At 41.3% G+C, this 25,980-nt stretch overlaps 1 protein-coding gene across 1 annotated transcript; it reads left to right on the top strand.

The window, feature by feature from the left end:
• The first annotated feature begins 253 nt into the window (after positions 1-253).
• LOC148274612 (uncharacterized) lies at positions 254-25,980 on the top strand. Its single transcript, XM_088236883.1, has 12 exons — positions 254-499; positions 8,797-8,842; positions 11,322-11,438; positions 11,514-11,627; positions 11,709-11,855; positions 12,060-12,140; positions 12,232-12,345; positions 23,458-23,604; positions 23,690-23,873; positions 25,007-25,134; positions 25,363-25,559; positions 25,628-25,980. The coding sequence occupies exons 1-12, from the start codon at positions 457-459 to the stop codon at positions 25,963-25,965; spliced, it is 1,656 nt and encodes a 551-aa protein (XP_088093009.1). The 5' UTR covers positions 254-456; the 3' UTR covers positions 25,966-25,980.

Here is a 25,980-nt window from a genome sequence, read left to right as displayed (position 1 = left end):
TATAACATGTACCTTATAATTTCATATATTATATCTGTTGGCTTTCTTGGTAATACCTATATAATATATTATAATATGGCTGTCCTTCGGGCCGCTTTAATTTAACGTATTGTTTCGTCAAAATCTTCGGTAGGTAGGTACTTACTGGACAGATTGACCGCTGCTAAAGAATCGCCGGAAAAACCAGTTATCACACAACAATAATAGTAGAGAATTATTATCGGTATAATAAACAAGTAAAGTTGTCTCCGCTGTCGTGTGTCGTGTGTCGTGTCGTCGTGGGTTGTCGGCTCGTATAAAGTCTAGTGTTGGAAAATTTTATATTCGAGTGGTCCGACGATTTAACGGAAATCCACCGAAATATTTTACAAGGTTCATCGGGCGGAGAGTTTTCCGTCCTGTGTTGTCATGAATAGTTCGAAGTGACGACGGCATAAACGGTGTGATGTTATAAACATGTTTAAATTTATTTACATTTTATGGATTGTCTGTATATTGCGTAAGTAATTCATATTTTAGCAACATAACTCTACAGCGTACAGAAATTATTAAATCTGGTCAGACACAAATTACTACCACAGCCAAGGTCATTAATATAAGACATAAACATTTTTTTGTTTTCAAACAATTCTAGACACTGATAAATAAATTATTTCGTATCACAATACGCAGGAGGTGTGTTTCATATTGTTTCGGAACATTTTCAGTTATCTGGATATGTAAGTGCACGAGTGGGAAATTTCTAAAAAATTGTTGGATATTTTCTATTTCACCTAATTATTATAATCCTCTATAACACGGCGTTCTCACATTGTTTTTTGATAAATGAAAATAAACAAAATGTTCGCGTTTCAGTTGTATTCGATGTAGTTTTTTATTATGTTCCGACAGTATCGAGGAATCGTATTATTTATTTGAATCTCTTTGATTGAAAAATTACTACCGGCATTATCCTATCTAGTCATTAAAGTACCCGTATTATATTAAATAATGGACGCGGGGCGGGTATTATAATATATTGACATGTTCAAAAATTAAAATATGATAAATACATTCCTTCAGAGAAGATGTTCTCTTGACCTTCCACCGGCGCGCCGGTGAGCTATGAGCTGCGATACAAGTGGAGCCGAGAACCAGTTTTCATGGAAATGATTAAATATTTGGTATCCGATTATGTGCTATGTGAGCTGCCACCGAATTCTAATGGCGCTTCTCATTAGGAGCTGGTTCAGGGCGGTAGGTTGGTAGTCGGTAGGTGGGCAGGTCTGGCAGGTAGTAGTAGGTACGGGGCAGATGACAGGAGTGGATATTTGGGTGACGGAGAGAAGGAAATATACAAGTCCAGACATTTACGGGGCTTGCGACCTATACATTGGCATTACACACACTAAAATTTCCGTGTTGATTTCATTTAGGGGTACGCCAGGGCGAGCCTGCCCTAGCCGCTAGCCAGATATTGTTCTTTAGTCAAGTATACTAATGACATAATATAAAACACGAACACGTCGAGTCAGTGACATTCTAAAAGTAGATTAGGTTTTTTTGTGGAGAAATAGATGATAAGAAAACCTGACGCTGCGGATAATACTCAGAGTAGGTAACAATGCGCCGCAGCTGGAGGGGTTTTCGCTCTATTGCATAGAACAAAAGCGTTACAAATTTTTGGTTCGGTTTTTGATTTAACGACGACGTGTAACGGACGATTTCGGTTTGCACTTCCGATTCTCGACCAGAGTACTTAAGGCCCGTTGTTTCGCTGTAAACTGTAGCTATCTTCGTGATTGATAATCCTATAATGATTTTTGTCCGCATGGGCAGCTCTGCAGCCGTGGCGCCAACTTTGAGGGATAACCCGAACCTGATTTTTCTGCAGCTAGTACCTACCTACCGGTGGTGCGTGATTTAAGTGACATTTCTGCAAACACTGAAAAAAAATTCATCTCAAATTTTCGCCATTTCCTCAAAATAAAGATCGAGGAAGTTTCCAATTAGAGTAGTAAGTAAATATTAAAATGGTTCTGGGAAGCGAAGAAAACGCATTAACATCAACCGGGTTCCGTAGCTGGAAAAAAGCTTTAAGTAAGATTAAATATTTTGAAAAACATGCATCTTCAGAAGAAGAATAACAAATGCTCAACAACAATGATGTGGCATAAAAAAATGAAATGACAAAAATACGGGTTATCGGGTTAGTGAGTTAGTATAAAAAAACACTATAATGTCTTAATACGATTCATAAATAAATATTTACATGCAGTTTTGAATACATCTTTATTGGGTGGGGACAGAACACAAGTAGCAGAAGTAATTCGATACTTGGCCGTTTAAAAAAATATTTCGCGGTACACACGATATTGGTTAACCTCACGAAAACGGTTTATTTTGCAGTCTTTTTTAATATGCATTGCTTAAATATAGTCAGCGCGTTTGCCTACCATGCAAGAGATCTCGGGCTCGAATTCTGACATGGTTGATATGAACTATTTATTTTAAAGGGTGTTTCACACTAGATTATTTCATAGTCCCTGGTCTGGAACCTGAAGCGTAAGACTAATCATCTTACCTTAATGTAGCAAAAATGATCAAGATATGCTGCGATCGGTGTACCGATGCAGTGTCCTATGCACCATTCGGTGCGGAAAGGGAATGATGATGGTGATGAAAGATAATAAACTTCCAGCCCTGGTTTTCCAAACTGCTTTCAGAATACTAGCCCAGAAATGTCTCAATACACACCAGCTAATGCCTCGTAAATACGTAGAGATACAATTTGATTTACAAAATGTCATAATGGAATAATCACAAAATATGCCAATGACATTGGCATATCCATGACAGTGTTGGAACTTAAAAAAATAAAAATATTTGCGTTCTAATGATTTACCCAAATATTTAAATTTTGGGGCCATTTTCAACGAGTTGTAAATAACAACTTAGAAAATGGGAATTGAGTTGAAGTAGAGTGGGGTTTGAATCTCGGACTTCTAAATCGTGAGTTCTATAATCGCATCGCCATAGCGCCAGTCCAGCCAGGGACTATCGCTGTAAATAACCACCTCATAATTTGGGAATGCAAAGAAGGATTCCCCTCCTCGCTTGCGTGTACCGTGTACCGTGTACCGTGTACCGTGTACCGTGTACCGTGTACCGTGTACCGTGTACCGTGTACCGTGTACCGTGTACCGTGTACCGTGTACCGTGTACCGTGTACCGTGTACCGTGTACCGTGTACCGTGTACCGTGTACCGTGTACCGTGTACCGTGTACCGTGTACCGTGTACCGTGTACCGTGTACCGTGTACCGTGTACCGTGTACCGTGTACCGTGTACCGTGTACCGTGTACCGTGTACCGTGTACCGTGTACCGTGTACCGTGTACCGTGTACCGTGTACCGTGTACCGTGTACCGTGTACCGTGTACCGTGTACCGTGTACCGTGTACCGTGTACCGTGTACCGTGTACCGTGTACCGTGTACCGTGTACCGTGTACCGTGTACCGTGTACCGTGTACCGTGTACCGTGTACCGTGTACCGTGTACCGTGTACCGTGTACCGTGTACCGTGTACCGTGTACCGTGTACCGTGTACCGTGTACCGTGTACCGTGTACCGTGTACCGTGTACCGTGTACCGTGTACCGTGTACCGTGTACCGTGTACCGTGTACCGTGTACCGTGTACCGTGTACCGTGTACCGTGTACCGTGTACCGTGTACCGTGTACCGTGTACCGTGTACCGTGTACCGTGTACCGTGTACCGTGTACCGTGTACCGTGTACCGTGTACCGTGTACCGTGTACCGTGTACCGTGTACCGTGTACCGTGTACCGTGTACCGTGTACCGTGTACCGTGTACCGTGTACCGTGTACCGTGTACCGTGTACCGTGTACCGTGTACCGTGTACCGTGTACCGTGTACCGTGTACCGTGTACCGTGTACCGTGTACCGTGTACCGTGTACCGTGTACCGTGTACCGTGTACCGTGTACCGTGTACCGTGTACCGTGTACCGTGTACCGTGTACCGTGTACCGTGTACCGTGTACCGTGTACCGTGTACCGTGTACCGTGTACCGTGTACCGTGTACCGTGTACCGTGTACCGTGTACCGTGTACCGTGTACCGTGTACCGTGTACCGTGTACCGTGTACCGTGTACCGTGTACCGTGTACCGTGTACCGTGTACCGTGTACCGTGTACCGTGTACCGTGTACCGTGTACCGTGTACCCACTGCCTACTGTCCAACGGGCCCCATATGTGGTTCCTACCTATCGCCGCGCCGTCTGACAGATAAGACGAATCGATAAATAATATTAGAAGAAGACAAGATAGGTCACAAGTTCAGTAGTTCAGCATTAGTTAGATAAAGATTCCTCAAGAGTGTTACTGTCTACTGGCTACTGGCTACTGGCGACATAATGACACACGGCACGGCTTTATTTACGCTACTTATAATAATAATTATTTTTTTATTTGAAAATTTATTTATAAATCCTTTCGGATTATTACATTCATTTTACAAAAATAATATAAACATTTTTTTATTCATATTTATTCACATTATTACATTCATTTTTTACATCTTTTAAAAAGTTTGTCCGAGTCTTTTGTTTAGTTTTGTCTGGAAGTTTATTGTATAATTTCAGTCCCCGGTTTATTAGTCTTGATTGTCCTTGTCTTGTTTTAGAAAGTTGTTTATAATAATTTTCTGATATTCTCGTATTATGTCCACGTTGACCACAATTTTTTACAAGTTTTAGTTCTTCGTCTACAATTACATTAGTGGCTAATTTATGGATAAATTTTAATGATTCTAGTTGAAAGAGTTCAGTTATATTTAATTGCTTAGTTTGTTTAAAAAGTTCTCTAGTTGCAGTTAGATAGGGAAGGTCATATTATACTAACTTCAATATTTTATTTTGTTGTCTTTGTAGTCTGTTAATGTCATTTTGATATCCTGTTCCCCATAGTAGTTGCGTATAACACATTTTAGTTTTTACATAGGCTTCATATATTAGAATTTTTTCCGTTTTTGTAACAAAGTTTTTAATTTTTTAAAAAAAGACTCGATACTGCCGCCACTTTGCTAATTAAATTGTTGAAATGAATTGTCTATGTCAATTGTCTGTCTACAGTAAGTATTTAACATGTTTAATTTCAGTAAGTCGTTCATTATTTATGTAAGCATCTACTTTACGACATTTTTTTCTAGATTCAAAATGGATAATATGGCTTTTTTTTATTTTAATTAATAAGTGTAAGTAAGTTTGTGTTTGTCCATTTAGTCAGCATAGTTAGGTCTTCGTTTATGTCATTGTTTGTTAATACGTCTGTTCGATTTTTATAGAATAGGCCAATGTCGTCGGCATACATAATATTTTTTCCCCTGAAATTGTACAGTGACAAATCATTAATGTATAAAATATACAATATTGGACGCAAAACAGATCCTTGTGGTACTCTAAAATTTACTGTTTGCAAAAGGCTTTTTTTTTCATTCACATATGTATACTGCTTTCGATTATCTAAGTATGATTTAAATAGTTTACATTCTTGAAATTTTACTCCTATGTCGTTTAATTTTTTTATCATGGTCTCAAGATGAACCGTATAGAAAGTTTTTTGAAATCTAAGATTACTTCCGTGATTGGGATCCCAGTATCCATGTTTGTTTGAGTTAAATTTATTAAATTTACTAGGGCTGTTCCGGTTTTTTTTCTCTTGAAAGCTATGTTGATTGAAAGTTAGTATGTTGAGATTTTTAACATGATCCATTAATCTCTTATGAATGTATTTTTCAATGTAATTTCAATGTAATTGCCATGATCTGTTTTATCACCTTCTTTATACATTGGAGTGATTCTTGCTATTTTTAATTCATCTGGATAGGTACCTTCTTTTATATGCAGATTAATCAGATTTGTTAATATTGGAATAAGCATGTCTTTAAGAATTTTCGCTAGCGATGGTTTAATTTTATCATATCCCGGAGAAGCATTTTTTTCAAATTATCTATATTTTTTTTGATTTCTCCCATTGTTTCGGATCTAAGAAAGAAGGTAGAATTTATTTGGTATTTTTGTGTTTCTGTTATATTTAAACATGGTCCCTTTATTTTATTTGCAATTTTTTTTCCTATATTTATATGAAAATCATTTAACGTACTTGTTATTTTTACCGGATTACTTGTTACTTTTCCATCCATTTGTTTTATTTTCTTTATGGTAATGGTATTTTTGCGTCTGATTTAATATTTATAATAATTTTCCATAATTTATTTCTGTTTCCTTCTGCACACGCTATTTGTTGTTGATAGTATTGTTTTTTAGAATTTCTTATTTCATTCCTCAGCTCTTTCGAATATTTTTTAATTGTATTTGCAGATGTTGATTGTGTCTTTCTTTTACCATTTTTTGTAAATTTTATTTTTTATAATGATATTTTTGAATATTTCTTTTTGGATTGAAGTAGTAAATCTTCTGTTTTCTGTTTTTGTATTTTTTTAATTTCAGTTTGAATCAACTCTTGCAGTTGTTTAAAACTAGTTGTTTGTAAATTTTGTAATTTTAGTTCCACGCTTTCTTTAAGTTTATTAAAATCGATCTTTTCTGAAGTATATTTTTGTCTTGCTACTATTTGTTTAGCTACTGGTATATCCAAATTTATGATCACTTAACGGTGTGTCTATGTAGTCAATAGTGTGATTGCATCCTATTATATTAGTGATCACATGGTCAATTATTGTATTTTCACCTCTTTGATTCCACTTAGTATACTTTTCAGGTGATATTTCATTTAGTATTTCAAAATTATGTGAGTGGAGAGAATTTAAGTAGTCATTAGTATGCACACATTTTTTGTCAAATAAATTTATGTTGAAATCACCAACTACTATTATTTTTCCTTTTTCTTTTGTAAGTATATATGTTTCAAAAAAGTCGATGAATTGGTTTACTTGATTTTTATTGGGTGGTCTATAGACGACACAGATATTAATATTTTGTTCAGTTAAATTAATAGAGATTACATTTGATTTATCTTTTGCGGTTTCTTTTATTTTAATTTGGAAATCTAAATTATTAGCAATATATCGTTACTTCTCCCTCCTCCTTCGCCTTCTTTACGTGAGTTAATTACATTATAGTTATTAATTTCATACAATTCTTCTTCAGCGTTGCTTAGCCATGTTTCTGTAAGCATAATGATATCTGGTATTGATGATTCATTTGTTATTATTGATTTAAGTTCATCTTTTTTCGGTTTAAGACTGCGTATATTTATATAAAGAATCTGGAGTTTAGGTATTTTTCTATTTTTGTTTTCCTCGGGTTGTTTGGATTTGTGTCTGTCTAAATGATCATGCTCATTGATTTTATTTACATTTTCTTGTCACAGGATGTAATTAGCTTGTGATTCAAATTTATACATTTTATTTAACGCTGTAACCATTTCGTAAATCATACAAATCCAATTAAGGATTGCCATACGAGTTAAGAAATTTAATAGCATTTTTGAATTGCGCATCGAAAATGATCTTTATCTCAATTTGAAAAATGTCAGGTTACGAGGTTTTATAAAAACGTACCCATGTAGCAGTGGCGAGCCGTGATTTATTTTATAGGTAATCTATTAAAAATGTTCATTAATTTGTACTACATATAAGTACTTACATCACATGTAAGTAATGTAATTATAAATGACAATTTTTTTGTGGTTCTGTGAAAATCAACTCAAACAACAGTTATTATTAACCACGCGATAAACGTAGCTTTATTCTACAATATTTTAATAATTGTATGTGTACAAAAGTTTATTAACAAATACCACAATGACATTACGCAGATATTTTCATTATGATCTGTCATTGACAGTACTGTCGAGACTTGAGCACTGGCCGATTTCTTTTAAAATGAATAATGCCTAAAACGGCCACTGCGAACGCCACCTGTCCTATGTGATACACAATATGTCAACGGTATCCCATCAAAGAAAAATAGTCCTTCGGAAAAAATGATCAAAATACTAGTTTCCAAATAGAGAATCTTCTAAAAATATTTGTAATCTGCAAGTTTGTTTTAGTACTAAAAAAGCCGACTTGGGTTAAAGACGAAAAATACAGTGTACTTTTTTGTATGGAAGAATAAGCTGAGGTAATCGGCTAGTTTCATCGTTCAGTAAGAATGGGCTGGGCGCTGGCCATGGCGCTGGGCGCACTTCATAGATATTTTTTTGTAGAAAGATATAAACGGTGATTTATAATAAATACCAATTACTTTATTTATTTTCCCATAAACATGGTTACTATAAATTATTATTATTAAAAGTCAAATATAATGGTAAGCTATGCATAATCGCTTACTTTGACGATTCGCCCCTGCCATGTAGGTATTTAGAAAACAAGTGAGGGCGCTGCACCGCGCCGTTGTTGTTTAAACGATCACTCTAAAAATATAACATACGAGTATGATGAAATCGTAAAACTGTGTAGCCCGGAATATATTAATTCTAAATTTGGCCTAGTTTGATAGTCTATTAACAAATAAAAAACAAACAAAAAACAACTGAACTTCCTCATTCAATGATCATATTCTATCTTTGGCCCACTCCACACCGATCGTCCAAGTCCACACGACCGACGTGTCGTGTTTTACCGTGGTAAAATCAGGGTGCAATAATTGTCGCTTCGAATGCTTATTCTAGACTAATTTTGTATATATATTACAATATCTGTTCCACCTCGTGCCTGCTATCTACTAAGATAGCAGGCACTTGCGGCTAATGTCCGATCTGTTTGCAGGTAATGCGGTCGCAGTCCAGAGCCTCCGATCAGATTCCGGGTGGAGGTAATTTATTCATACTGTCCTATTTTGCCATAATTTATATCTTACCATTTCATAAATAATGTATATTAATTACTATTCGCTGGAAAAATAAATTGTCGTTTGTGACGCCACTCTGTGAAAACTATTTGTCGATTCCGTTTAATCCGTCTTTGATATTTAGATAAAAAAAAACAAACATGGATTAAAACCTATCAATATGGTCAGTACCTAAGAGTCTATGAATTATTATTATTAGGTTAACCTAAACGATAAACGAAAAGTAAGAAAAACGTCGGAAATGTTATTTCTGCAAACAGATTAAATATTATTATTATTATAATCATAAAAAGAGACATCCCGTTAGAAGACTAATAACCTCTGAATATTTTACTTCTCATAACTTCATATTGTGTACTATCCTCTCACCGAAGTCGAATCTGAGGCCGCGGCGTACCGCATAGGGTATGGGCAAATGTGCAAAAGCAAACAAGAAGAAATCACACAAACGATAGACCTTTATGAAGTATTTATACATCGGTTTAATTTTTTAATCTAATGATGTTTAGGATTTTTAATAATAAGTTATTATTGATTATGAGACCATTGCAGGAGACTGCTGCGAGACATTGCATAGATTTGTATATGGCACTATTAAGCGCGTTGTCCTATACGAGTATAAGGTATGAGATGGACCTATACGAGTATAAGGGCGCGCAACACGCCACCCGCCCTTTTCTGCCTCCACCAGTACCTACTCAAGTTCACTTTAAACTATTCTTTGTTTAACCTCTGTATTTTCGTGTGTAATAAACCAAAAACTGTACGTAACTTAAATTATGTATTCCTTGAGGTTAAATTTATTAAATCATATGTTTTTACATAAAATAACAAATAGCTACTATCTAGTGAGTATAATAAGATACCTCTACAAAATGGTGACCCAAGATTTTTTTACAAATTTGTTAAAAAAAAAAACGAATTTATTCCATTGAAAACTCTAATTAAATTATATTAATAAAAGAAAAACGTATCGTTCCGGACGCGTAGTATTTTTTTATTTTGTATTTGAAAATTTATTTATAAACCCTTACGGATTATTACATTCATTTTACAAAAAAATAATATAAACATTTTTCATTCATACTCTCTGTTGTTCAAAATAATATTTTTTACGTCTTTTGAAAAGTTTGTCCGAGTCTTTTGTTTAGTTTTGTCTGGTAGTTTATTCTATAATTTTAGTCCCTGGTTCATTAGTCTTGATTGTCCTTGTCGTGTTTAAGAAAGTTAAAAATGGTATTTGTCTGATATTCTCCCATGTTGAATACATTTTTTTACAAGTTTTAGTTCTTCGTCTACAATTACATTAGTGGCTCATTTATGGATAAATTTTAATGATTCTAGTCGAAAGAGTTCAGTTAAATTATTTAATTGTTTGGTTTGTTTAAAAAGTTCTCTAGTTGCAGTTAGATAAAGAAGGTCATATACTAACTTTAATAATTTATTTTGTTGTCTTTGTAGTCTGTTTATGCCATTTTGATATCCTGCTCCCCATAGTAGTTACGTATAACATATTTTAGTTTTTACAAAGGATTCATACATTAGAATTTTTTCCGTTTTTGGAACAAAGTTTTTGATTTAAAAAAAAAAGACTCGATAATGTCGCCACTTTGCTAATTAAATTGTTGATATGAATTGTCCCTGTCAATTGTAAGTATTTTACATGTTCCAGTCGTTCATTATTTATGTAAGCATCTACTTTATGTCATTTTTTTTCTAGATTTATTTAGTAGCATTTATTTGGTGTTTTTGTGTTTCTGTTAAATATGGTCCCTTTATTTTATTTTCAAGTTTTTTTTCCTATATTTATATGAAACTCATTTAATGTACTTGACCGGTAAAATTAGGGTGGGTGGACACGTATTAATTATTTTCCTTTTTGGTTTCATTTAATTCGTTTTTTTTAGTAGAGTGTAAGGATTAGAAGAGTATGTAGATGGAACAGCATGAATGTGAGGGGACCCAGGCCCAGGGAAGGGATGAATATCAGGATAGAAGTGAGTGGCGCTCACTCCTCTCTACCTATCCCGCAAGGGAGTCATGGAGCGTGAGGCGTGCGGCGTGCGGCGTGCGGCGTGATGGTATAGATAGATATTTTAATTACAACATTATGACTGTCAGTAATGTGACTAAATCATTAGGAGTAGGTAAGTCTGGACGTTTGCGAAATAATATTTGTTGTATAACTATTGATGTTGGCTCCGGGGCAGATGTGGCTACAGCAATGCACGTGGTTAGGAATGTTCTTTTCAATGCTTCATCTAACTCGTTTTCCTCTTTAATCCCCGTTCATTAATATTTTCGATGGTTAAATTTTTTTTTTCCACTGACCGGTTTCAAAGCAAACAAGCTTCTTCGTCGAGGTTTACGTAACTAACGCTAGTGCTTCAAATATAAAATTTATATTTATAAGTAATTCGAAAAAAATATTTTTGTATTCAAGATCGTCGGAGTTTTCGCACAATGTAGACGAGAGAAATAGGAATGCCGGAGTTGGTTCTAGTACAGAGCTTCACACGTACCGGGGGCAGGCGCGGCGTCAACCGCAGAACACTTGCGGGTAAACACTTTCCTAAATTAATCCATAACCTAAAAGCTGGCCATCGTTCTCATAGTACATTATTATGATTATCAGGAATGGCAAGTGGCAATGCGCGGATGGGACTTGCATCAGTCAAGAACAGGTCTGCGATGGCGCTGTGGATTGTTCCGACAGGTCAGACGAGACACAAGCCTCCTGCGAGAAGATGTGAGTGAGTTCAGAGCAACAATAATCATATGAGTTCTCGATCGGGTGACGTGCATAACGCAATAGCTTGTATGTTTCTAGTCTGTGTCCATCTTACCTGTTCAAATGTTCGTATGGAGCGTGCGTGGACGCAGATGCCGAGTGTAATGGGGTGGTTGAGTGTGCTGATGGGTCCGACGAACTTAGCAGCATTTGCACACAATATTCCCAAAACAGCAACAAGAGCAGGTGAGGCAGCCACATACACATAACTTATTTGGTATTATGTATGTTATTCTATGTATAATCGCTATAGAAGATTGGTAGGTAATCATTTCCCGTGGTAAACGCACACATCCCGGTCACGAATGGTTATATTTTCGTCTCGATAAGCTTTGTCGTAGTTGTTAAGATATCTATCAATTTAAACTTTAAAAGTTTTTGAAATTTAAGGACACTGAAGTTTGTGAATGTAAAGGGCGAGCGAAGCGGACTTCAGAGAATGCGGCGCCAGGCGGTAAAACGCCAATGTAGGTAAGTACTGACACAACGGTGCGCTGCGCTGGTGGTGGTTACTTCAATAGTTGGATAAATAAATTAAACGTGAATATTTATATTATTTTAGTAACGGGAGATGGCAGTGCCTGGACAAAACATGTATTGAGCCAGACAAGGTCTGTGATGGCGCTGTAGATTGTTCCGATCGGTCGGATGAGACCCAGGCCACCTGCGGGAGAAAGTAAGTAACTGCCTCTTCTTTACATCTCCAGAAGATGATTATTAAAAAAAAACAACAGTCATTACAACAAAAATACAATGTTTACAAATAAACCATAGGCCAATTATAATTTTATTTATATTACTAAATACAAAGATAAAAAACTATACTTGTGTAAAGTCGCTCCGTGTACACTTGCAAAAAAAAAAAAAACAATAGTGCCTAATGAAATAACACAAATATGAAAATAAAGAGTACTTTTGTAGTTAACGCGGTCTTAAGTCCTAATTTATTCTAATATTCCAATTATCTTTGCCATTCTATCCACGGAATCCATTTAAGAAGACAGGTGGTAGATGTTACATGTACCGATTTTGGGAAGGCATTTATTGGAGTTATCATTCCGTAAATATTTTAAAAAAATGTAAGATGTCGACATTCATGGTGACCTGCTAAAATTGCTAACATCTCATATCACTAACATAAACCAAAATGTAGCTGTGAATGGCTTTGACTCAAACCCGGAACCTGTAACCTCAGGAGTACCTCAAGGCTCTCACCTAGGACCACTTCTAGTCTTGATTTTTATAAACGGTCTTGTATGTAAACTAAAATCTAACTTTTCAATTTATGTTGATGATTTAAAATACTATCAAACGACAACCCACCTGGTAATTGTGATAATTTACTGGCTGATATAGATACTTTGTTCTTTTGGTGTATAGATAATGAAATATGTATGGTCTACAAATTGGTTTTACTAAAAATAAAAAAATATGAAAGTATTCCTACTTAAGTTGCAGTGTGCCACTTAAAAAAAATCTTCTATAAAAAACCTCGGTATACTCGGTAAACCTTTGATTCACAACTCACTTTCCGCGATCACATTGAGAATACTATCAACAAAGCTAACAGAGTACTCGGTTTTATATCAAGAATATCTCTTTCTTTTAAAAAATCAGAATGTCTAAATATTATACTTGTCCCTAGTTAGAAACATTTTACAGTACCGATCTCCGATATCGGATCGGACTCCATATGGAGTCCCCATTATTCGATTTGTATTGATAAACAACTCACCTTAATTTTTTAAGAACACTAGCCTATAGGTTCGGGGAGAGTCGTAACCTTCACAGCAGAGATCACCTAACTTTTACGAAACCTTATCTGGCTATACAAAATTCAGTCACTCACTAGCCCATTATGTTAGTTGAGTGTTTTCCTTGAATACAGGATATTATAAATTATAATCCCCTCTTTTGCATGTGCAGGGAATACAGTTAAATGCATAACAACGCGAAAGATATAGACATTTTTGGGAATCGCTTAAGTCAATACAATTTTTTAAAAAAATCTATTTTAAAGATATTTTAATAGTAACCATAATGCAATTTTTTCTAGACTTTTTTTATGTACTTTTTATTCATTTTCCTAGTTTTTTTTAAAATAGTTTTAATATAACTGTGACTGAATGACCCCAAATCAGCCTTTTTTGGTATAAGATATGAAATATACAATAAGAAAGTAAAAGATAAAAGGGACATTTGCATCATCAGCGTACAGGGGAAAACGCAAATTCAAAGAAATAACAAATATTATTTATGAAAACATTAAAGAGGACCTGAAACGATCCCCGAGGAACTCCAGAAGGGGCATATTTGAATAAAGATATAAACTTAGCCACTACTACGGCTTAAAGTCTTTTTTCTATGTAAGAGCAAAACCATCTACAATATTTATTTATTTATTCGTATTTTTCTCTTACAAACTATAATTAATAATAAAAAATAATGTGTCCTCACTGGGGTTACCCGTGCTGAGGACACTTATCAATACACTTTTTGGAAATGTTTTTACATTAGAGAATAAACAAAGAAGACTAACTTAATAAACAGAGATAGTTAAAAAAGTATTCACCGTTTTAAAAACTAGGTAAATATGTACATCTATATTATTTATATCACAAAACGCACAATGAAAATAACAAAAACCTAACATAAGCTATACATTTGTGGAGCGGTTGATTCAATATTGGTTTGAGCGAATAAGACAATCCATTTAACTTTTACCTAGCTCCACTATCTATTTTTTAAAAGCCTTTTTAAACATGGGAAGAATGATTAAGAATGGGAGCAAAAATGGGTGATTTAAAAGTCAATTGTCTTTTGTATGCTGACGATGCTGTACTCCTTGCTAATAACAAAGAGGAACTGCAATTCTTGGTAACAAAGGTCTACGATGTATGCAAGAGAAGCGATTTGCTGATGAATGTCGATAAATCGAATGTGATGGTTTTTGAAAGAAATGAAAGTATGACGAAATGTGAAATCACTGTGAATGGAGTTTCACTAAAACAAGTAGAGGAATTTGTGTATCTGGGAAGTATGTTCACTAGGGATGGAATGACTGAGAAAGATATTGAAATGAGGGTGAGTGCCGGGAACAGAGTGAACGGTGCACTTAAATCGACCTTGGCAAATAAATGCTTGTCACAAGAGGCAAAATTGGCAGTTCACAACGGAGTCCTGGTCCCATCCCTGATGTATGGGAGCGAAGTATGGACTTGGAAAAACAGGGATGAAAGTAGGCTGAATGCTGTCGAAATGCGATCTCTCAGGCGAATGTGTGGTAAAACTATGTACGATAGATGCACAAATGTTGAGATCCGTACATTATGTAAGGCTGAGACTTGTCTCAGCCTTTCATAATGTACGGATCAAATTGATATGATTTGTAACAGACGCGGCGGATCACTGCTTCGTCCGTAGCAATCGCGCCCGTCACAAGAACTGTATATCTATAGGTGCTGGTGTCAAACGCAGAGTGGCCGGGCGTAGGCGGGCCTCGGCCGACGAACGATAAGCTCCGGGGGAGGTATCGTCGCCTAGAGATCCCTTGCGGGGTCGCTAGCGAGTAGCGCTGGCGGCCGCAATCCTGAGTCAGGCAACCGGGTTGTAAGGCCGGTATCTCTCCGTTGGTGGGAACGGCGGGGTGTGTTCCGGGGAAGTATCCAAGGGTCCAAATTATCCGGGGTCCAATATCCAATCCAAAGGGTATCCGAGTTCCAAGTCCAGGGGGGTAGCGGTGTTCGAATCCAGGTGGCGATGAGGTCCGGTTTGAAGCGAGGTAGGGAGGTGAAGTGGAGAGTAGAAAGCCTTAGTAGTGTGGTGAGATGACTGACTTTATTTTTCCCCGGCGGGGCTATATATACAACATTTTGCCGTGCGGCGGTGGGCTAGGCCAATAGCGGGCGGTGCTAGGTTGACCAATCACGCGGCGAGAGAGATAGCGAGCACATTTGCCGGCTCTATCGGTCTCTCTCGCGCCACGTATAAGGTCCCCACCCTCCCGCTACCGGCCGCAGTTCCCCGCCGACCGCGCGGCGATCAACACGTATACAGAACAACATAAAAACACATTATGGGCATACAAATATTTTCATGAATTCTAATCTATATGTGGGCTTCAGTATGGCGATCACCACCCCCGAAAGTGACAAATACTAGTCTTTATTGAGGAGGTGGTAGATCGCTTACACATACTGAAGCCTCCTATGCTACATTAAAGCCCCAGGAAGGGCCGCCAAGTTGGTGCATGTACTTTTACGTCGGCAACACTCCCCCCTGCCGAGGAGGCATCTCTGCGCCGACGTCGTCCTTGATTTGCAACACGGCGAGCTTGACGGCGGGTCGTGTGTAGGTTCCGGTGGCTGTCTGGACCCGGGCGCTCCTGACTTGTCCATCCTTTCCTGGTGTGACTGCTATGACGCGTCCCCGCGGCCATTCATTCCGCGGGAGGGCGGCGTCCGTTATTATGACCAGGTCATCGACCATGATCGGTGTGGCGGCCTGTTGCCACTTCCGTCGCTGTGCCAACGTCGGGAGATATTCCTTCATCCATCTTTTCCAAAATGCGTCGGCTAGTTTCTGCGCCACCCGCCATTGTTTTCTGAGGCACAGTTCGGGCGGCGCGTCTCTGTAATCGGCCAGATGCGGCTGGGCCCCGCTCGACCCGATGAGAAAGTGCATCGGAGTCAGCGGAGCGTCGTCTCGGCTATCAAGCGAGACGTGGGTTAGGGGCCGAGTGTTTACTGTGTACTCGGCCTCCGCTATCGCTGTCATTAGCGTTTCCTCTCGGGGGGCTTGTTCCTTTAGAATCACCATAAGCGCCCCCTTTATCGACCGGACGAGCCGTTCCCAGGCTCCCCCCATGTGTGGCGCCGATGGCGGGTTGAACACCCATTTGATCCCTCTCCTTGTCGCCTCGTTCTGTAGTTCGGGATCGTGAGCTAGTTCCTTCATGGCGGCCGCCATCTCTTTGTCTGCGCCTCTGAAGTTCGTCCCGTTGTCCGAGTAGAGCGTTGTCGGATGTCCTCTGCGGGCCGCCATCCTTCTGAGGGCCTGCACCGTCGAGTCAGTACTCAACGACGGTGTAATTTCAATATGCACGGCCCTCGTAACCATGCACGTAAACAGGGCCCCGTATCGTTTCTCCCGGCGTCTTCCGATAGTTACGTATACGGGCCCGAACATGTCCACCCCACAGTGGGTAAAAGGCCTTACGTGATGATCGAGTCGGCCGGCAGGCAGCTGTCCCATGAGCGGGGGCTGCGGGCGGGCCTTCTGTATTCGACAGTAGCGGCACTCGTATATAATTTTCCTTATATTTGTCCGTAATCGTGTTATAAAGAACTGTTGTCTGAGTTCGCTGAGTGTCCGCTCTGTACTTGCGTGTTGCCGCGACTCGTGATAATGCCTTATCAATAGACGCGTATAGGCGTGCGCTCCGTCCAGTATGACGGGCGCCTTTAGTTGCTCGCTCACCGCGGGGGCTTCCATAATTCGCGTCCCCATTCTGAGGACGCTATCTTTATCGAGGTAGGGAGTGAGACCCAGCAGGCGGCTGTTCCGCGGGAGGCACTCCCCCCGTCTAATTGCGGCTATCTCGGCGTGGTAACTGTCTGTCTGGCTTATAAGTATCCACGCCCTCTCTGATGCCTTGAGTTCCGGGGCGATGAGTGTCGCGCTTCCTGTATTCTTTTTCCTGCAGTGGTTTATGAAGCGCAACACCCACGCTGTAGTCCTGATCAGTCTCCGCCAGGAGGAAAATCTTCTTTCGTCCGGGAGGGCTGTCATCACGATGGCACTGTTCGCACACTTTATTTCACTGCTTGTATCCGGGGTCGCCGTTATTACCTTGAGCGGCGGCCATTCACTTTTATTTTTCTTTATGAAACTCGGCCCACTGAACCACATGCCGGCCGGGGAGATGTCTGGTATCTCGCCGTCCCGCGTCCCGAGATCAGCGGGGTTCTTCTTTCCTGGTACCCACCGCCACTCTTGAGCGTTCGTTAGCTCATCTATTTCCCCTAGGCGGTGGGCTACAAATGGCGTGAAGATGCGCGAATCACTCTGGACCCAGCACAGCACCGTAGTAGAATCTGTCCAGTAGTAGGTATCGCGTATATTACTTCCGCATTCTTTCTTGATTGTGGCCGCCAGTCGCGCGGCCATGAGCGCGGCTTGTAATTCCAGGCGTGGAATTGATAGCGCTCGTAGCGGGCTAACTCGGCACTTGCTGGCCATGAACGTCGCATTCCTTCCGGCGGCGTTCTCCTCCACGATGTAGGCTACGGCGCAGCTCGCTTGTTCCGAGGCATCGGAAAACACATGTAGCTCTACTGGCTGGCCCTTGGCGCTCGATACGCGCCGCGGTATAGCGCACTCGGTATTGCGTAATATGTCCACCCAAGTGCGCCATTTCTCTGCGTGTTCTTCATTTACTTGTTCGTCCCACTCTATGTGGGAGCGCCACACATCTTGTAGCAGTATTCGCGGGCGTATTGTCAAACACCCTACGAAACCGAGTGGATCGAAAATGCTCATAACTTCACTTAGCATCTGCCGTTTTGTAGGCCTCTCTGTTGGAACCTCCCGTGACACTTTAAATTTAAATTGAAACTCGTCTGTCACCGGGTCCCATTTGATGCCGAGGACCCTCTCTGTTACGGAGGTTCCGCTAATTATTTCGCGTGCGCTTTTCCCTCTCAGACTTGAAGGAATCGCTTCCATTACGGAGGGATCATTACTCGCCCAATTCGCGAGGATGAATCCGCCCCGCCGTAGTAGTTCGCTGACATCGTGGCGCAGTTGTATCGCCTCTGTTGCACTGTCTACGGCATCCATATAGTCGTCCATGTAGAATTTATTTCGCACAGCATCCCTGGCGGCGGCCATCTCTTGCCCGTGATCTTCTGCGACTTGATTTCTCACGTACTGTGCGCTGCTCGGTGAACACGCCGCGCCGAACGTCATCGACGTCATAATCATTTCCCGAATTTCTTCTTCGGGACTATCGCGCCAGAGGAACAGCTGCGCCCTCTGGTCTTCTTTTCTTATTTTAATTTGGAGAAACATCTCCCTTATATCTGCTGCCAGCGCGATCTTTCCCTCGCGAAATCGCATTATATTTCCCATAAGCGATGAGAGAAGGTCCGGGCCGTTGGCCAACATGTCGTTCAATGACTTCCCGTTGCAGCGGCTGGCGGCGTCAAATACTATCCGTATTTTATCCGGTTTATTCACGTTCGTCACTGCGAAATGCGGCAAAAACCAAAGCCCACTCGCAGTGTCTTGTCTTTCAGCCAGCGTCAGTTCCCGGGCATACCCCTTGTCTAGATATTCTTTAATCTTTAACTTGTAAGCCGCGGCGAATTCACTGTTTTTACTGAACTTTTTCTCTATGCTTAAAAATCGATTCAGCGCTGTACGGCGATTATCCGGTAAACACATTCGATTGTCTTTCCACAGTAGCCCTGTCTCGTACTGTCCTTGCGGTAGGAAACGTGTCGTGGCTCTCATGGTTTCTGTGGCTCGCGCCTCCTGACGCGATATCTTGGCTGTCGAACTTATACCTAACGCGTCGACGGCGTAATTCTGTTTAACTAGATTTTCTAGTCTCTGTTCTGTACTAAGCGCCATTAGTATGCTGGCGTTAGTCTGGCGTGTCCGCCCACCGTGTATCACCTTTCCTAAGGCTGTCACTGAGGCGATGTATTCCCCGCATCTCCGTGCCTCTCTCGTCACTATGAGAGAGGCGTTATCTTGGCCGATGAGTAACTGCGGGCACACTTGTCGCATCCTGCCTTCCCCTTCAATCACGGGCTGTAGCGGCAGACTCAGCTTCTGTATTGTGTTTGCGCGGAGAGTGAATAAATCTTCCGTAACTCCGCGCACTTTAATTGTGACTTTTCTTGATGCACTATCTGTTACGCACATTCCGCCGGCACCGTGGATTTTTAATCCTCGAGTCTCTCCCGGCGCGCCGATGTCGTTTGCTATTTTTGCGTCAATCAATGTCACGGTTGATCCCTCATCTAGTAACGCGTACGCGTTCACTCGTCCTCGCGGACCACTTAACATGACGGGAATCACTTTTAGGAGGACCGGTTCCTCCCGAGCGTAGGTGCTCGTCACTATATTATTCGTCCGCGAACTGTGGCCGTAATCGTAGTTTCTTTCATTTGAACTCGCGGCGCGGGTTTCGTTCGCGGTCGGTCTGTTTCCCCCGGCGCCCGCCGCTGTAGGCGTGTCGCGGCGGGCACTATTATCTGGCGCTCGTATATCGGCGCTAGACCGAGCTTCACTGATATCGGCACTATTTCTGTCGTGTAATGTCTTGTGATGTGTTCGGCGACATCCATCGAGGCCGCACTTTTTTACATTTCTACACTTTATCGCCCGATGAGTGTTCGATAAACACGAAAAACACAAATTCTTTCGCTTCACTATGTCCCATCTTTCCGAAATACTACACTCTATGTATTCCTGGCACGTTTGTAGTAAATGTCCTCGTCCGCACAAAACACATGACGCTATACTTTTCCCGTTTCCCTCTGTTGAAATCACTGTATGCACTTGTTCTCGCTTCTGTGGCTTCTCGCGTTGTTTTCCGCTGTACACTTGCGGCTCTATTCCGCCGCCTATCATCGAAGATTCCGTTAAATCTTCCAAAAAGAGCGCGAAATCCTTCGCGGAGGGCCTCACCCGGTTTCCTCTTCTGCTGTACCACCAGAGAGACTTCATGCACAGTGGTAACTTGCTCACTAGTTCACTTAGTAGTTGTGGCGTAGACATGTAATCGCCACCGAAGCCTTCTAAGGTCGCTATCGCGTTCCGAACTGCGCTAGACAGATCTACTAATGCTTGCGTAGATCCGTCGTTCTGTATGCAGCGGAGCCTTCTCACTTTTTCCAACAAGGAAGACGCTACAATGTCCGGCTGGCCGTAGTGTAGCTCCAACGTCTTCATTATCACCCTCACTTGGCTTGGATCCACTAGTAATGACGACACAGATTCTCTTGCCCGTCCTTTTAACGCACGCTGTAGACGCAGGAGGTTTTCTGGATCCGAAAGGCAGCACATCTCCGTCGACTGAGTGTACTGCGATTTGAAAGTAGCCCATTCCTGCGGCTCTCCGGCGAAGGCGGGTAGGTCCTTGGCAGTAGATTGGCGCGCTATCATGGCGCCGACTCTGCTAACGTCCTCTGGGGCTGAAGTCGGGCTTCTTCCTTGCGAAGCCTCTAGTAGAATCGCCATTTTTGACAGCACCGTCATGATGCCGTCCATATCCGTAGCACGCGGCGCGGGCTCGGGATTCGTCTCCAAGGGCACGCGTCGGTCTTGATCGTGTAGTGAAGCACGGAGCGTTCGAACCTGCGTCCTCAGCCGCTGGACTGTATCTTCGGATGTGTCCGACTCGGCTGAGTCCTGATCTGTAGCAGGGTCTTCTCTCGGTTCCGTGCCTCCTCGACCCGAGCGGAGTGAAGGGGTTCTCGAAGTCATCTCTAGGCGCTCTGCGATGAATATCCGGATCCGGCTCGAAGGACCAACTTGTAACAGACGCGGCGGATCACTGCTTCGTCCGTAGCAATCGCGCCCGTCACAAGAACTGTATATCTATAGGTGCTGGTGTCAAACGCAGAGTGGCCGGGCGTAGGCGGGCCTCGGCCGACGAACGATAAGCTCCGGGGGAGGTATCGTCGCCTAGAGATCCCTTGCGGGGTCGCTAGCGAGTAGCGCTGGCGGCCGCAATCCTGAGTCAGGCAACCGGGTTGTAAGGCCGGTATCTCTCCGTTGGTGGGAACGGCGGGGTGTGTTCCGGGGAAGTATCCAAGGGTCCAAATTATCCGGGGTCCAATATCCAATCCAAAGGGTATCCGAGTTCCAAGTCCAGGGGGGTAGCGGTGTTCGAATCCAGGTGGCGATGAGGTCCGGTTTGAAGCGAGGTAGGGAGGTGAAGTGGAGAGTAGAAAGCCTTAGTAGTGTGGTGAGATGACTGACTTTATTTTTCCCCGGCGGGGCTATATATACAACATTTTGCCGTGCGGCGGTGGGCTAGGCCAATAGCGGGCGGTGCTAGGTTGACCAATCACGCGGCGAGAGAGATAGCGAGCACATTTGCCGGCTCTATCGGTCTCTCTCGCGCCACGTATAAGGTCCCCACCCTCCCGCTACCGGCCGCAGTTCCCCGCCGACCGCGCGGCGATCAACACGTATACAGAACAACATAAAAACACATTATGGGCATACAAATATTTTCATGAATTCTAATCTATATGTGGGCTTCAGTATGGCGATCACCACCCCCGAAAGTGACAAATACTAGTCTTTATTGAGGAGGTGGTAGATCGCTTACACATACTGAAGCCTCCTATGCTACATTAAAGCCCCAGGAAGGGCCGCCAAGTTGGTGCATGTACTTTTACGTCGGCAACATGATTTTTCATCAAATTGATTTTGTCGATAATGCTTGCATTATCGACAAAATCAAGAAAGGAGCTCTGCGCTGGTTTGGACATGTAGAACGAATGGACAGCGAGAGAACGACTAAGAATATTTACAATGCAAATGTTGATGGATGCAGAAATAGAGGAAGACCGAGAAAGACATGACATGACCAAATCCAACAAATACTTAAAGATGGACATGTCAAAAGTCGGAATAATCGGCGCGCGTGCATGAGAAGATGTATGAATGTAGAGGAAGCGAGATCTGTATGCAAAGATGGAGTGTTGTGGCGTTCTATCCTCTCTGCCTACCCTTACGGGGAAACGGCGTGATGGTTTGTTTTTTTGAAACATTTTCTTTTTACTAATTGTTTTAATAGAAAGTGAAAGTAGGTTATAGATTTTTTTATTTATTGTGTATGCAGACAATTGGTAGAATTTCATATTTAATTTGGTAATGTATCCAAAATGAAACAAGTTTATTGGATTATAATTCTACTTTATTTTTTATAAAATATACAAAGGGTATATTGTGACGCGTTTCGTCTTGTTAGGACATTTTCAAACAAACTAACTTAAATGTTTACAAAGTTTCCTTATATACTAAAAATAATTGCTATTTTATGTTTGTGGATTTCTATACAAGCCAAAATAAGTAGAGTAATTAAAATTCAATTATATACTGAGTATTATTTTTTGCTATCTTTTTTATTATATTTAATTCTTGATTAAATGACTCTATGTCTAGTGGGTAATTTATTAACCTATGCATCATGGAATGGTATGCTGCTAATTTATGTGTCCATGGGTGCATTGAGGATGCATGAATTGTGGTGTCTGTAAACGTAGGTTTTCTATATATTTTTAAATTGTGTTTGTTTTCGAATGTTCGACTAATAGATAGGTCTAAGAAATTTATGGTTCTATCTTTTTCGATCTCTAATGTGAATTTACTTTTTTTATTAAGTGAATTTGAAAAACTAACGAATGAGTCCAGGGTTCTATCTGTTCCTTTCCAACAAATTAAAATGTCATCATCAAATCTCTTATAGTGGATTATATTTTTGTCCATATGCTTATAAACGTAGTCAGTAAAATGCACCAAATTTATTAAAATAGACCTTTCAAGAACAAAACCACGTTGACTGATGTGTAAATATTGTTTAATCACGTGATAAACCTGATCGTAAACGATGGATTCAAACATTTGAATTAATACGGAACGAATGGATACTGGCCTATAGTTATTTATTTCATTTCTATACCCTGTTTTGTAAAAAGTGTTTTATGATAATTCTAGTATCGTGCGTCGAGTATTTATAATGCAACGGCTTGTTCGGTTACAGTCGATGTCCATCGCACTTGTTCAAATGTTCCTACGGAGCGTGCGTGAACGGGGATGCCAAGTGCAACGGGGTCCGAGAGTGCGCAGACGGCTCCGACGAACTCAACAAGAGCTGCAAGTCGAGTGCAAATAAAGTCAACAAATGCGGGTAAGGGAGGATCGGAGGGGAGGATACACGCCGCGGGCGCTGCGGAGGGAGGAGTGGCGAATAAACGGAGGCCGTGTGCTTTCAGGAGGGGAAAGTTCCAGTGTGACGACGAGCAGTGCGTGGAGGTGGACGTGCTGTGCGACGGACGCGCGGACTGCGCGGACGGGTCCGACGAGACCGTGACGCAGTGCTCGGCGCGGCGCTGCGCCTCTTTCCTGTTCCGCTGCTCCTACGGCGCGTGCGTGGACAGCCGGAGCCGCTGTAACAATGTGAGCACTCGGAACAACGTCGATGCCAAATAATTCTTAAGATTTCATTTACTCTAAGATAATAAATTAAAAAAATACCCGTGTACAAATAGATATGCGTGTTTTTTTTTCAGTATACACGAATAAGTGTTCACCTCGTGGTCAAATGGTCATTTGCTTACCGTGAAAGAAGTCTCGGGTTCGATTCCCATCACAGGCAATATGAATGATTTATTTAAAACGATGTTTTTTTTACACTAGAATATTATATCATGGTCCTTGATCATCTTACTTCCATGTAAAGAAAATGATCAAGATGAGCTGCGATCGGTCTACCGAAGCGGTGCCCTGTGCTCCTAGGTGCGATGATGATGCGCAAAAAAGGGCGATATGAGAAGCTAATCATAAACTCTTTAAGTTTGTCAATAACAATTCTTAATTGATTTGTTTAGAATATTATCATTTTAATATAATGTCTCATTGAATAAATGGTATGAACTTTTGTATCTACCCAGTTAAACTTTGTAAAAGGGTCCTTCGGAGAAAATAAATCAATACAAATAACATACTTTTATAAAACTTTGAATTATTTTTTCTGTTATTATATAAATACACTTAATTTTATATATACGGTACTAGTCTCCAAAATGTCGCGAAAGCGATGAAACCGGTCACTGGTTATTCTAAAATTGTGGATTTAAATACTACTCGTCATTTATTTCTACAATCAAATTTGATATAAAAATATTAATATTTAAGAAAAATTATATTGAGTTTTTCTACGGATATTTCTTGGTGGAACTGCATTTTAATTATAATAATAAAAATGCGTATTTAGTTTTGGACACGTATTTTTATTATTATAATCAAGAAAAAATAGTGTTGATATTTATTGACCGACGGCGACGCAAAGAACGATTTCACCTACGCAGGCTTGATGTTTTCAAAATTTTAAACTTGAATATTAATTTTTACAAGTTTAAGGAGATAGTTACACCAGTTAAGTATTTTATGGACATATAGTAAAATCTAAACTTAGTGTAAGAGTAAAAAAATAAAGTGAAAACTTTCCGATTTTTATGAACTGTGTTGCGAGTTCGATTTTCCAGTTTTTTTTTGAGTTTGTTGTCATGTTGCGTGTTGACGTGACGCAGGTTGTGGACTGCGCCGACAGCTCTGACGAGGATCCCGTCCTCTGTAAGGACGTCCCGAACTTCCTACCCCAGACCGTCACCGGCAGACCGCCCATCCCCGTCGGAACTACTCCGCCGGCTCCCCTCGTGTAAGTTATTTTCCACGTGGACGCTGTATCGCTTCCGACCGGAACCCGGGCCAGGGTGTAACTGTGAGGCTCTTTTCACACATGCCACACCAATCCATGCGTTTGTAGGGTGAACGCGTACACAACGTGTCACCTTTTGTAGGGTGAACCCGGAAAGTTACCGGGCCGCCCGGATTTGCGTGGCGTGTGTGAACGTGGCTTGGGCCTAACGTGACGTGGTGTTTGCAGACCCCCCGCGGGCGGCTGCGTGCTACCCCCCTTCCCCACCGACGGCAAGTACGTGCTTCCGAACGGGCCCGCTGTCCCCGGGACTGTGGTGGATGGCTCTGCCTACCTGAAGTATTCGTGCGACAGAGGGTACGACGTATCAATCTCCCTCGTGTATTGTGACGAGGGCGTGTGGAGCGGTAATCCGAGTTGTACGAGTGAGTGCCTTTTTAAAAGTATTTTGGATTTGTATTTGCTAGTTGCGTAAGTTTTTTATTTGTTCCAGGGCGCTGCAAGATGCCCAGATCGTATTCCGTGGACTTCGAATGCCTGGAGCCGACCTACACGCCCACCACCTGCGTGGAGCGTCTGCCCCACGGCACGCTGCTGCGCTCCGCCTGCAAGGTCGGACACCACGAGAAGGAAGCTCTGGAGATCCTGCGGTGCGAGAGCGGAAGTTGGGACAAGAGCATCCCCCAGTGCGAAACAGGTCAGGCGGACTCCCGATGCTTACTGCCAGTCGGCCACTCGGTGGGCCAGTCCCTCTACCTCGGGGACTTTATTCTTCGGGGTTCTAATTTTATTCGCTTTGTTTATAGGATCCAAAATACTGGGAAGGTTTAATACTTTATTTTTTGT

This window comes from Micrasema longulum, unplaced genomic scaffold, assembly GCF_059751315.1.
Source record: "Micrasema longulum isolate JH-2025_06_02 unplaced genomic scaffold, ASM5975131v1 h1tg001614l, whole genome shotgun sequence".
In the NCBI taxonomy this organism is placed as follows: domain Eukaryota; kingdom Metazoa; phylum Arthropoda; class Insecta; order Trichoptera; family Brachycentridae; genus Micrasema; species Micrasema longulum.
The sequence above is the reverse complement of the archived record's forward strand: the minus strand, read 5'-3'. Positions and strand labels throughout refer to the sequence as shown.